The sequence below is a fragment of the Bison bison genome, unplaced genomic scaffold (assembly GCF_000754665.1).
Source record: "Bison bison bison isolate TAMUID 2011002044 unplaced genomic scaffold, Bison_UMD1.0 scf7180017864330, whole genome shotgun sequence".
Classification (NCBI taxonomy): Eukaryota; Metazoa; Chordata; class Mammalia; order Artiodactyla; family Bovidae; genus Bison; species Bison bison.
Genome location: NW_011494902.1, coordinates 2907902 through 2922711, shown reverse-complemented (window position 1 = coordinate 2922711; position 14810 = coordinate 2907902). Strand labels below are relative to the sequence as shown.

Here is a 14810-nt window from a genome sequence, read left to right as displayed (position 1 = left end):
AAACCATAACATGATAGGAGTCTGTGGTCATTGTCTATGTTCTATCTGCTTGCTTGGAATCTTTTTAGGGACACTCTCCCGTCATGAAACCTCGGGGTGACCTACGTGATGTAGGCCGAGTCAGTCAGGAGGTTACTGCAGTGTCACTGGGTCATGGAGAGGCATACACTGCAACCCAAGCTGTTCCCAAATACTATTGCCAGAAACCTAGAGTCTCCGGTGACTTTTCTGCCACCACCCTGTGAGGATGGCCAAAGAGTGACGCCCATGCTCACAGCAGTACCGCTGAGGTTCCTGGAAATGGTCCCAAGCCTGCCTGCATCCAGCAGTGTGATCTCGGCCTCATCTTCTGAACCCGCCAACTACATGGGCCCCCAATTCTATTTCTGTTTGATTACTGATAAATATGTGGATTTCCTCTCAGTATTGATAACAAAAGTCTCTGCTGCTGCTGCTGCTAGGTCGCTTCAGTTGTGTCTGACTCTGTGCGACCCCATAGACTGCAGCCCACCAGGCTCCCCTGTCCCTGCGATTCTCCAGGCAAGAACACTGGAGTGGGTTGCCATTTCCTTCTCCAATGCATGAAAGTGAAAAGTCAAAGTGAAGTCGCTCAGTTGTATCCAACTTGTAGCAACCCCATGAACTGTAGCCTGCCAGGGTCCTCCATCCATGGGATTTTCCAGGCAAGAGTACTGGAGTGGGGTGCCATTGCCTTCTCCAAACAAAAGTCTCTAAGAACGGACAAAAAGGTCAACTGGGGAACTTCAAGTTTAAAGTACTCAAGGAAGTAATATACGTGTATGAAAATATTTTCTTATCCATAAAACACTATCCAAATATCAGTTATTAGTTTCACTGTGGTAATATTAACAATTAGTCAGTATTATATTACATATAAACATTAACAACTAATAATTAGTCAATATGGCCTTCATTCTTATATCAATATTCCAAATGCGTAGCCTTTAAACTGTAACTAACAATGTTTATTTAGTGCTGACTTTGCACCAGGTATGTTTCTATGTAGTTTGCTGATCTCACTTAACCCTCATAAACAACCCCCATTATTATTATTGGGGGACTATTGGGCACTATTATTATCTTCCCAATTTTATAGAAGAGGAATTGTAAGCCTTGAAAGATTAAGAGAGACTCCCTGGTGCTCAAGGGGTTAAGATTCCACCTTTCAATGCAAGGGACTCAGGTTCCATCCCTAGTTGGGGAACTAAGATCCTACATGCTGTGGGGCAGCTAAGCCTGGGTGCCGCAACCACTGAGCCTGTACACCACAACTACAGATGCCCACGTGCCACAACACAAGACTCCACACGCTGCAGTGAGGATTCCATGTGCCACAACTAAGACCCGACACAGCCAAATAAATAAATATAAAAAAGAGAGAAACATTAAGAAACAGACCCATTGTCACAAAGTAGAGAAGGGTGTGAGCCTGGGTAGCATGGAACACGGAGAAGGCAATGGCACCCCACTCCAGTACTCTTGCCTGGAAAATCCCATGGATGGAGGAGCCTGGTGGGCTGCAGTCCATGGGGTCGCTAAGAGTCGGATATGACCGAGCGTATCCTTCACTTTCATGCATTGGAGGAGGAAATGGCAACCCACTCCAGTGTTCTTGCCTGGAGAATCCCAGAGACGGGGGAGCCTGGTGGGCTGCCGTCTATGGGGTCGCACGGGGTCAGACACGACTGAAGTGACTTAGCAGCAGCAACAGCATGGAACAAACACTGCCTTTCATTGTCCCTCATCCCCTGAGAACTAATGCTCCAACTTCCTTTAAACTGGTATTTCTAAACAAATGGCTTGTAGCAAAGCAATTTATACTCCAAAGTCCACATTAACACATGGCAACTGTCTTTCCCAAATCTTGCCTTTGCTGGCTTCTTTCCTCCATAAATGCACCACCCCCGTGTTCCATCATGTAAGCTCCATCCTTGAGAATCGGTTATGATGCCTCTTCCCTCGACCCCTCCCATGGTCCACCAGCAACCCCATCAGGTGGGCTCCACCCGACGTGGATCTCAAATCCTCTCCTTCTCCCTAGCCTCCCTCACACACCTCTTTCAATCCTTCTACACGCGTCAACTAAACTTTCACCTGGCTTCTCTATGACCCCCTTTGAAAGCATTCTGCATCCACATTTTTCTCTGAAAATACAGACCTCATCTAATCATCTGTCTGCTTTAAACCTTCATCAGCTGTCACTGCATACAGAATAAGACAGAAACTCCTTAGTACTACATTAAAAACTCTTCACAGATCCCCCAACCTACCTTTCCTGTCTCATCTTCTTTTATGTTGCTCCAGTTAAGGTCTGGAGGGTATTTCATGCTGTGAAGTAGATCTTTAGGGACCTCTCTTGCTTCCCTTAACTTAGTTAATTTACTCGCTCATATCTAGATAATTATATACTCTAGTTAAAATTAATAAAATGGAATTTCTTCTAAAACATCCTGGTAATTTAAATCCACTCTCTCCAACTACTTTGCCATCATTATTCTGAATTAGTGGCTCTTTTATGAAAAGAAATAATTATATTCTATATAAGCCAGAGTAAAATGCAAATTGCCAAAATTGTACGGTTTGGGTCCAGGAAAGAGGCTTCTTAAGGTCAGAATCCTAGAACAGTCTTCTGGGAGTGTATAACATTTTTTTTAAAGGTTTCAAAGACCAGTTGCAAAGCAAAAAGTGGTGAGGCTTGCAAACTGCCTTGTATGAATGGGGAAGGAGACTAAAGGTTTCAGCTGGTGATCAGGAAACCTCAATGTCTCAAACATCTTTCTCCACGGGTCATAAGTGGGAAAACCAATTTTTAACAATGCCTTATAGATGAGGGTTTCTGAACTACCACACAATTGACATTTGGGGCTAGATAATTCTCTGCTGTGGGCCAGCCTGTACACCACAGGCTGTTCAGCAGCACCCCTGGCTTCTGTCTACTAGACATCACAACATTCTCCGTTGTGACAACCAAAACTGCCTGGGGGGAAAAAACCCCAGGCAGTTGAGAACCAATGATATTAATATCCAGGCACAGAGAAATCAAAACTACAATGAGATATCACTTCACACCAGCCAGAAGAGCTATCCTCAAAAAATCCACAAACAATAAATGCTGGAGAGCACGTGGAGAGAAGGGAATCCTCCTAGACTGTTGGTGGGAATGTACATTGGTGCAGCCACTATAGAGAACAGTATGGAGGTTCCTTAAAAAACTAAAAATAGAGCTACCATATGACCTTGCAATCCCACTCCTGGGCACATATCCAGAGAAAAACATGAACTGAAAGGTGCACCCCAATGTTCACTGCAGCACAGTTTACAAGAGCCAAGAATGGAAGCAATCTAAATGTCCACTGATGGAGAAATGGATAAAGAAGATGTGGTACACATATGTAATGGAATCCTACTCAGCCATTAAAAAGGATGAAATAATGCCATGTGCAGCAACACGGATTGACCCAGAGAATGTCACACTGAGTGAAGCAAGTCAGACAGAGAAGGAGAAATATCCTATGACATTCCTTACATGTGGAATCTAAAAAGAAAGGATACAAATGAACTTACAAAACAGAAAGAGACGCACAAACTTAGACAGTAAACTTACGGTTGCCAGGGGGCAGGATGGGTGGAAGGGACAGTTGGGGAGTTTGGATGGACATGCACACACTGCTATATTTAAAATGGATTACCAACAAAGACCTTCTGTATAGCACATGGAACTCTGCTCAATGTTGTGTGGCAGCAGGGATGGGAGGGGAGTTTGGGGGAGAATGGATACACGTATATGTATGGCTGAGTCCCTTCACTGTTGACCTGAAACTATCACAAGGCTATACCCTAATACAAAATAAGAAGCTAAAAAGAAAAAAGAAAAATACCCAGGCACACAGGTCAGCACCACTCCTCCTGAACTGTATTTTCTTCCTTTTCCTCCTTCCTTGTGATAAAAATCAAAGTGCCCTTGACCACATAAAGTGAAAACCAGACCAACAAAGACATACATTCTCTGTGATGGTACTAAAGGGATTGTTTCTGACAAGTAGCCAAATACTGACTGCCCCCTGTGCAAAGAATGACACAGACAAGGACAGGTAGATAGACAGAAGGAACATACTGGCTTCTTGCTCAGATTAATAAAAAATCTTTCTTTAATTAATAAAAATCAGTCTTTTCTCTCTCCTTTCTCTCAGGCAGAGCCTGGAGTGCCACTGACAGGCTAAAACCTGATCCTGGGAAAGTCATCCGCTGTGCTGGTTTCTGGGCGGGGCTGGGACACTCCAGGTGCTAGGCCAGCATATCTGATGTCACAGGGACACAAACAAGGAAACAGCACAGGTTCGACTTCATCTCAAGGTCCATTAGCAGCACCAAGAGGGGGGAAGCTGCACTTCCAAACACAGTCCCTGGAACTCAGCAGGAACATTTTTCAATTTTCGAATGCTAAGAATAACAATTATGGTTCTTTTCTTGAGAACAACATCCCAGTTCAAATACACCACACTTCAACTCCAAATACTAGAATATGTTGCATGCTGAAACTTACATTTGGAAAACGCAGGGCTGCCTAATGTTCAATTTAGACTCAGTATCAGAAAGCATCCTCTTAAGCTGTGCCTGTATTTTCGATTTTGCGAATGTTTCCCAATTCATTCACCTTGCAACTGTAAGCGATCACAGCACAAGGGGATGGATGTGGTCATGATGTTCTGTCTTCTAGTCAACTGTTAGCATTGGCCAGTTATTCAGCTGATGTTGAATGACAACAAGCCCTTGAGAGTATAAATGAATAAATTTGTACACACAAGTGCCCACACTACTGCTTCCCCTCCCCTCACCAGAGAGCTGCACAATATCTCCACTCCCTGCAAATATTACAGCCTAGAGTGGGAACCATCACATACTATCAGGGCTCCACAGCACCAAATCACCCACAGGAAGTTCTGTCATGGTCGAGAAACACGGAGTTGTATTTATTAGATGGTGTCTGCCACTGTTGTCTAAAACAGGAAAATGAGAAGCCAAGTCCCACTTGTAAGCAAATCCCTGTACATGTAAGTGGAGAAGGGGAGCTACAGGGAGGAATTCCTTGCAGAAGTGAAATGCTCTCCCCTCCAGCATAATCCAATCAATGTGGACAGTACTTACTAAACACCTTCAACAGCCAGGCTTTGAACCAGACACAGATGGCCAAACAAGGATAGAAGCAGACAATGACAGTCCTCAGCAGGCCAGCATTTTCACATTACACACCTGTAGCTCTTTACCTCTCCCCATGTCAGTACATGACCAAGAACCACCAACCCTACCCTATTCTCTCCCCTTCAGAATTTAAAATCACAAATCCAGAGAAAAGCAGAATTGGTCTTTCAAAAAAAAAAAAAACACCCAAGTATCATTCCTAAAATAAGTAATTTTGACAAGGAAATATACAAGTTCTATCAGTGATTAAACCTGAAGAAATCATGATTGGTTGAAAGGTAGGTTTGGGGTTTTTTTCAACCTATTTTTTCATTTCTTTGATTCACCTTCCTCTTCAGTAAGATAAAGATTGCTCAAAAATGCAGTTCAAATCTGGTTCTTTACTTTCCTAAAGTCCATTTCCACCACAGTTTCTCTAGGGGAACATTCATTTTCACATAATAAAAAAGCCCTAGAGTAATAAATTTGGTAAGACAAGCCATTTTGGATAAAAATCACATACAACATAGTTAAACAGAGCAAGGCAAGGGGAGACACACACACACATATCCCTAAAAAGAAAATAAATTTAGAGAATTCTTCTTCAACTGCTATGGTATCCAATTTAGATACAGTTTATAGTCAACCAGAAGATATATCAGCGAGCAATAAGACACAACAGTAAGCAATCAGAAACATCCGTTAGCAATAAGACACCAGAGTAAGCAGTAAAGACACACCAGGGAGAACATTTCTGAGCAATTACCACATGTCTTAATGCAGCGAGGGAGGAAGAACCACTTCACTCAACTAGTATTGGAACCCAATAAAAAATGAACTCTCATAGCTCAAAAGCCACCCCTGCTATGACAGGAGGGATGTGAGAACTGCTAGCCTGGCCATGGACCAGGGAAGAGGGCAAAAAAGCCATGAGGGGTTGACCATGAGCTAGGACTGGGAACTCAAGCGCTTTGGCCCTCTTTATGGCACACTAACCCACAGACCTGGCAAATAAAAATACATGTGTGTTCTTTGCAGGACACAATGGCCCCTCCGACCTTTGGAGGAAATAAAGGCGGATGCCTGCATTCTTCACATCACATCTATAGTCACTGTGGCTAGTGCCGTGTCTGGCAGGGGTGCATATGCATGCACGCACTCACAGAGGATGACATTTCTTTTTGTTGTTGCTTAACACACAGGTCAGCCAAAGAAACAGACCCTCGGACAGAAAAAACTTCCATTTTAGACAGGATATTAAGTAGTCCAGGAAACTGACAGCTCTCTAGGAACCTCGAAGAAAATGGGAGCACATTTTTCTAGACTCACTGTTTGAGATGATTCACAAAATGGAAAGCAAGGAGCGGGGAAAACAATCTCTTCTCTGCTTGGCATGAGGAGGTCTTCACCTCAGCCCCACCCCCTCCCACATACTTAAACTCATAAAACCTGCGAAAGCACTTACTTCTGAGATGCTGAGAAGAATAAACAAAAGCAAGGCTCCAAGTTCCTCCAAGGCTCAGGAACTGGAAACAGTTTAATGGCAGAGAATGGCGAGTTTCCTCTCCTTCCTTCTAACATCTTACCTGGGTAGCAATCCATCTCTAGTCTGTATCTCCTCCTCAATCCCCAGTTGCCTCCGTCCTAACCACCTTCTAAGTTTACCTTCCTATCAGAAGCCTTCCAAAGACAGCCCCTCTTACAGTGACCATAGTTTGCTTTATTCCGTGCATGTGTATTATTTTTCTAATTGGCCAGTAAAAATCTCAAAGGTATGGGGCGTGTCACACACGAAAGATGAAAACAAGTAAGAATGAGGTTAGTTATCAAAGGCAGAACTTTAAATTAGCTCCCTTTTCCCAAAAAGGAAAGATAAAAAACCAAATTCTCTGGTTCTATAAATATTAGTAAAAGCAACAGCACCAGTGGCACTTTTAAAGAAGCCCTTTTCAAATCCAAGGACTTTGTGCAGAGGTCCCCAATCTTTTTGGCACCAGGAATCGATTCAGTGTAAGACAATTTCTCCATGGACAGGAAAGGGGGGTGGTTTCAGGGTAACTCAAGTGCATTACATTTATTTGGACTTTATTTCTATGACTATTGTTATCAGCTCCACCTCAGATCATCAGGCATTCGATCCTGGAGGTTGGGGACCCCTGACTTAGAGAATGTGCTCAGAGATATTTGTTAACCAAGTGTACTAGCTCCATGCATGGGCCAGGGACTCCATTTGAAAAGAGTAGTCACTGCCTCCATCACATTTCATTCCACAATTGTGTACCCTGGGACTTGAAACTCAGGCAGGAAATCTCCCTGTGAGCCTGGCACACAAACAAGACAATCAGAGGCAGTGAGGTCCCTTATCAGGGAAAAGAATGATGGTAGACACATGGACATGGGCCCTCCAGGACAGAGGCAGTGGGAGGCAGCAATGCCAGAGACAGAACACCACCACCCCCCTACACACACAACCCTCTGAAACAGGAACCTACAGAACTGCCAGGAAATCAGAGAGGACCTTCTCAACAGCACTTCCTACTGGGAACAGGGGTGGAGGAGTGGAGGCTGGAGAGGCCTGGGTTCCATTTATTAATAAGCAGCTCAACACAGTGGGAGGTTTTCTTGTCTAATTACATAAGCTGCTGGAAACTGCAAGGAAGACAGGATTTATGGCCCAGATGACACTGCCTCTGTGTTGTAATTAAAAGTTATTTTTAATGCCTCTGTTTGGTCAGATACTTTGGATTATTAGAAATATAGTTTGCAATTTAAAACTTGCTAAAGGGCAGAGAACACAGCAGAAAGGTAATACAACAAGCTTGCATAATGTGAAACAGTTAAATGTTTTGACACTGGGAGGTGGGAAAGGAAAAGAATCTCGTTCCACTTAAGGCTGTGAGTTTCCTATAAGAAAGGGAGAGAAAAACAAGCCAGAGAGGGTACTAAAGTAGATTTTTAAAATTTCAAAAGTAACCCAGCTATTTATTTTATCCATTAGCTAGAGCTTGTATACCACCCACCAGGAGTATAGACAACTTATTCACAGCCATTCACTCAAAGCACCTAATCCTTATCCTCATCAAAGCTCTTTGCTTTGTCCTGGGTCCCCAGGAAATGACAGTGGTCACCTAACAAGGGCAAGGCCTAGCTTAACCACAAAGGCCAAGAGGCCAACGTCAGGGCAGAGCGATGTGGGGGAGGTGGGGGAGTGGGTGGGTGGGTCCAAATGTGAGCTGTAGACAATACACATTATGTATGATATGGGGATTGTTTTAAATCCATTTCTATTCTTTTATCCAAGAGTCCAGTTTCAAGAAGGGGGTCAGACACACACATCCAGGTGTCCACAAGGGGCTACAGAATCAGGCCAAGATCAGGCAGGGGCCATTTATTCCCCAAATGCCATTTCTAGAACGCCTATTTCCCTGGATCCACAAAGGAGGCAAGTTTGCCATGGCTCTTCTTTAACAGCAGGGAGGAAAGAATCTATTATGTGGAACAGACTTTGAAATTGTTTGATGAAAATGGGGAGGGGAAGGAACCTCTACCTGGTGTGAGCCTCCCAGATCACCTCTGTATTTCCTTTATCCCTGCTATGAATCTTCTCATTAAAAGTAATTCCAGGAGCTCATTATGGGAAACATATCACAGAAACCACCCAATATTACACATCATGATGAGACTGTAAAAGCCTTTGAACACATTATTCAAAAATAAATTTAAAGTTAGGGTTACAGGGACCATACTAAGTTGATGGGATTTATCTTATACCAATAAGAACCACTGTGCCCCTGTGGTTCTCTTCCTAGTTCAGAGCAGGCCTTGACTCCACATCTGGGCATAGACTCGTGGTCCTTACCTGCCACATTAATTTTCTCAAGTAAGCTGGGAACAGGTGTGGTGGAGTTGGTCAAGTTTGTCCCTGTGCCATTGCTTACGAGGTTGTCCACCTTTGACTCCAACTTGCCAATGCGCTGCAAAATGTTATCCAGCAACACAGCAAGAGTCTTCTTCAGATCTGCAACAGAAAATATACACAGTGTTTAAGTACAACAGCTTAGATGTCCTCCGGTACCCCCCATATCGGCCTGGCACACACATGCACACTCACGCTCGTTCTCTCTTTCCCTCCCTCTGATGTGAAGAACAAAATGTGGCAAATCAAAAAGCACCACATGAAGACCTGTCCTAACAAACTCCACCTGAAAGGCAACAGAGGCCACATTCAAGGGGCCCAGAGAGTCCAAAACACATCAGTTCGCTCTGTAACACAAGCTTCACAGTAAGTGACATAAAACTGTTCGGCTAGTAGGTTGAGAGATGCTGTTATTTAGCATCCTACCAAAGCATTCAACTCTTCCTCCTCTCGCATGGTGGTTACTAACACACAGAATGACAAGCCCCAAATGCAAGGCCTTGAAAACTTCCAGATCAAGTTCATTGTTGTTGTTGTTTGTTTTTTAGTGCTGTATACTCTTGCAAGTCCCAATTTTTTGAAAAGTCTTTACTGCCGTTGGTTACATATGGTAATACTTAATAAAAAGTTATGGGCTTTCTTGGTGGCTCAGTGGTAAAGAATACACCTTCTAATGTAGGAGATGCAGGTTCAATCCCTGAGTTGGGAAGATACCCTGGAGAAGAGAATGGCAACCTACTCTAGTATTCTTGCCCGGGAAATCCCATGGACAGAGAAGCCTGGAAGGCTACAGTCCATGGAATCACAAAAGAGTCAGACACAACTCAGCGACTAAATAACAACAACAAGATAAAAGCTACAGTTTCAGATTTCAGATATGCTGGATAATCCAAAGTTAACTATAATGCAATTTAGAAGCACACCAGATTCATTCATTGATTCAAAGTGAAAGTCGCTCAGTCATGTCCGACTGTTTGCAACCCCATGGATTATACAGTCCATGGAATTCTCCAGGCCAGAATACTGGAATGGGTAGACTTTCCCTTCTCCAGGGGATCTTCTCAACCCAGGGATCAAACACAGGTCTCCTGCATGGCAGGCAGATTCTTTACCAGCTAAACCACAAGGGAAGCCCAAGAATACTGGAGTGGGTAGCCTATCTCTTCTCCAGTGGATCTTCCCAACCCAGGAATCGAGTGGGGGTCTCCTACATTCCAGGAGGATTCTTTACCAACTGAGCTATCAGGGAAGGAGTTTATTCATTAAAGATATTAATTAAACAACTACGATGTGCCAAGCATTGTTCTAGATGCTGGGACTATTTTCTTCTGGTGCTTACATTTACGAGTTGATTCTCTTTCTTACATATCTGGCTATGGGTTACAGAGAAATGTACTTCTCTCCAGATAAATTACAGACGCATTATCTTCAGGCCTACATAAGGTATTTATTAAGTTTGTATACAAGGTACTCTACACACAGAGAGAGATTAAGTTAGCCCCCCTCCTCTGGAAACTCAAAGACAGTCTGACTCGTACATGTGAGCAAGGCAGGAGGACCACAGGGCAGCAGCTATGTGAACAGAATTCAGATTCACTTATGAGCTGGGAGTGGGCCAGGGGAGCAGGGTGCAGCAAAATCCTGAATTCAGACAAAGGGGAACCTTCCATTCTGCTGAGAACAGAGCACACCTGCACTGAACAGGTGCTCAGATCTGGCCAGGGAAGCAGCACAGTCTGGACCAATCCACCAACCCAGAGCACAGCCCATGACCGTCCACTAACAAGCAGGCAGGCTTTCTATTTCCAGTCAAGAGAGAAACACTCATCCGAACAGAAACAAGACACATAACTGACATGCAAGTTTGCATTTCCGGGGTTTACAGACAGCATCACTGAAGCTCACTAAAGGCTGGAAACAGAAGCCACATCTTTATCCTGGAAGTCTGGATCTTTGTGCTTAGCATAATCTCAATCTCCCCGCCACTCCCAACACCAAACGTAAGACTTCTTCACAGCATTAAGATCTGTAGCAGTCTGTGCATTCAGTCTCTCTAACAAACATCTGACCAGGTCTACTTTTTATTCTTCATTGAGTATGTTACCCACAGATACTAAGATAAGCTGGCCATGCAAAAGAGCAATTGGCCAAAAATAAGATTATAACAAAGAAGGTTAAAAAGGAACTAAGAGTTCCTGAATGTCTATCAGGTGCCATGTACATATATAAGGAACTGCATTTATTAATAACTTCATATTCTCCGTGAAGCAGGTGTGACTTCATTTTACAGATGAGAAAACTGAGGTTCAGACAGGAAGCAATATGCTCGTGGTTCTAGACATACAAAATCACAAATGGGGACTTGACTCAGGTCTGCCTAATTCCCTGATGCCTCGCTGCTACCAGCCAGAAGTCAAGAGCCAGGGCTGAGAAAAGAAACCAAGTGTGAAATTCAGTGACTTTCAGCCTAGTGATTAAGGGCTTAGACTCTAATCACTTCCTAGGTTTGAGTCCTCTCTCTCCACTTCTGTACCCTTATTTGTACAAGAGTGAAAAGAATAAGCCTACCTCTTTGGCGTTATAATGAGGACGTAATGAGTTAATATTTGTAAAATGTTTTGAACACTGCCTGGCACATAATAAGTGCTACATAACTGTCTGTTACATAGGTAAGTTAAAAAAATAAAACCTTTGGAAAACGCTCTCATCCTTCCTAGAGAAATCTCTCCCCGAGTGATGCAAAGCTTTATCGTTTTATCCAAAGGGTCATGAGATCACGCTCCTCGGGGGCTGCAGCCTGACAACCAGTGTGACTCACAGCCTGTCCCTGACACATCATTAGCTGACACAGGCAGCAGGAGTCAGCCACCAGCTCTGGTCTTACACTGACTCTGAAGCACTGACTGCCTCTCCAGAGCTCTGAAGACTGCCAGAGGCTAGCCACACAGATGGGGGCCATGGTGCTGCTCAGAGGTGGCTGCGTGCACTCTAAAGAAACCACTCCTCAGATAAATGATATCCATCTCCCTTCCCCTGCCCCCCAGTCTCAACCTCTTTGCCCAGAGCCTGAATTGTCAGCCAAGGCATCCACGTGTAAAAAGGGCATTTAACTCTTACCAGCAATAGTAGTTAGCCAGACACAGAGGCCCGATCTGCTAGTCTGGCTTTACTCAGGTTTCTCAGTTTCTACGCTATTGACACTTCGGTCAGATAATTCTTTGCTTGCCAGGAGGGTGGGGAGCAGGAGGAAGGAGGCTATCCTGTACTGTAAGGTGTCTGTAGCATCCCTGGACTCTAGCCACTAAATGAGAGTAGCAATCCTCCTGTGTGAACCAGAAATGTCTTCAGACATTGCCAATGTCCCTTCTGGGGAGTACAACTGCACTCCATTCGAGAACCACTGAATTAAGCACATTCTCCCAACGCTTGTCTTCTGCACTGCCCTTCTGCGGAGCTATCAAGATAGAACTTGGACACAAGGGTTATGGGAGAAAGAATGAAGAGTGAAAAGATAGTCACTAAACTTGCATTATGTATGACTTCCACGGTGACACTACTGCAAATGTGATGCAAAGTACAACGAGAAGGTGGGAGCTGACAGAGGCCCATGCTGCAGGCCTCTCAAGAGCTGGTAACCCCTTCCAGCCTTTTGCCCTTGTGTTAAAAGGCAGCAGGACTCCTGGAGAGAGTCTCCCAACCACAGCTTTTGGTGATAGTTATTGCTGGCACACACACCCTGGATACAATACACGGTGGTCACATCAGCATTAAGAAGACATTCTTCCTCGATTCTTAAAACACAATCCATCAATAAATGTGACTTACTATCTCTTGTTGATCCCACCTACATAGATGGACCTTTTGTGACTCTATGACACGGTATAAAGGAATTCATGATGATGAGAATGCTGATGTTCACCATCATCACTCTACTCCAATACTACTACTGCTAAGGTTGCTACTGCTGCTATTATCACTATATTGATGCAACTGCTACTATTGTTCCTCCACCAGCACCAGCAATACCATTTATTGAACCTCATGTGTTAGTTACTGGGCTAAGAATTTTACATGGATTAATTCATTTGGTCCCACAAGACAATATGAGAAACATGTTGCCATTCCCATCTCCATCATACAGATGAGTAAACCACAGTACCTAGAGGTTAACTAATTTGTCCCACGTGACTGCAGATCTAGGGTCCAAACCCAGGCAACCTGGTTCCAGACCCAACAGTTCTTACCCACCATGCTTTACTGCTTCTTAAGGAACCTTATGGACCTTCTAGCCAGCAAGCATCTCTGACTTGCTGCTTCTGAACACACTTACTTAGTAGGGATTAAGTCCTGGGCTTCTGCCGTGTGTCCCTGTTAAATCACACCCCAACCTCCCTCAAGACTCACTGATGGGGCAGTTCTGTGAGCAACTCCAACACTTAAACATAATGAAGAACTTGTTTTTCTGTGTCTTCTCCCTTAAATTCCATGAATTGAATACAAGGCTATTAAAAACCTTGGCCTCTCTAGACACTTTTCCTGAGTAGGCATGTTTTTTCTCCCAATGTGGAAAAAAAGAAAAAAGTTCATTTTCAATTCAAGCAGCTATTTGAGTTACTATTTTGAGACACTCCAACACAAGATAAAAGATACTTGTGTCAATAAAATACACAAGGGCAAAGATGATCCCAAGTTCATCTCTGAGTCCTTACAAACTGGCATGGTGCCTGGCACATTACAGTAATCAGTAAGTGTGTGTTACCTAAGTGGATAAGTAAATGAATGAACCAACAAATAAATGAACTACAGTCTTCCCACAAATAAGGCTGAATAAGCGATACCTTTCTAGGTGATGCAATTGTTTCTCACCTTTGTATTTCACAGCTAAATCTGCAAGAACTGTTAAAGAGTTTTATTGCAATTTTAAACTTAATACAGAGTATTTTTGTATGCATTCTTAGTCTTAATGTTAACCCATATATTTGATAAGACTGAACACTCAAGACTAATTTCATATAGTTTAATAAAGAAATGAAAGGAAAATATTCTTCCAAATTCCAGTATAATATCTTCATATTTATCATTGTGTTTTATACTTATTACAGCCATAAACTGTATCCTCAGCAGGATTACAGTTTCCAATTACTAACAGACTTTTAAAATTTTGTTTGTGCTTCAAAGCCTCAGTAATAAAAATTTAATCCCAACATTACTATTGCAATTCTGTGTTCTGAAAACTTATTGAACGTGATAAAGAAGAGATCAAAGTAAGTGAAAACATTTTAAATGTCCCTCTGGGGAAAGAAAGCTTTGGTTTCTATCAGGCCAGGAGTTCTTTGATAAAGAAGGAGATCAACAAAATCTTTCCTTTCTGGAAAGCCATGACAGTAATGGTAAGAGAGGCCGGAAGAGGTTTTCATATCCTTGAGCAGAACAGTCAAGGATTTATCACTGCCAGCTATACCTTCTCCCATAGCTGGGGTCCAAGGAGATGGAAACTAAAGAAAGGGGGTCCTGCTGGTGGAAGAAGATCTATCGGTTTATAGGTCTACTGGCTAAAGCTGTGAGACTGCCCAGATCGGCAAGTCAGTTAAGCAAGGATGTGCTGACCCCACCCCATTCCCCTGCAACATGCTTTCCAAGCAGGAGTTCTCCAGCCTGCAGTCCATCAGGCTCAGTTGTGGAGTCAGAGGTACCA

The 14810-nt window shown here is 43.4% G+C and overlaps 1 protein-coding gene across 9 annotated transcripts in view; it reads right to left on the bottom strand.

The window, feature by feature from the left end:
* Positions 1-14810, bottom strand: part of MGAT5 (mannosyl (alpha-1,6-)-glycoprotein beta-1,6-N-acetyl-glucosaminyltransferase) — a 397064-nt gene that overhangs the window by 221251 nt on the left and 161003 nt on the right. For all 9 annotated transcript variants that reach the window (XM_010853631.1, XM_010853633.1, XM_010853634.1 and 6 more), the window contains one exon: positions 9059-9217. In XM_010853631.1, the coding sequence (XP_010851933.1) occupies positions 9059-9217 (159 nt within the window). The remainder of the gene's footprint in view (positions 1-9058; positions 9218-14810) is intronic.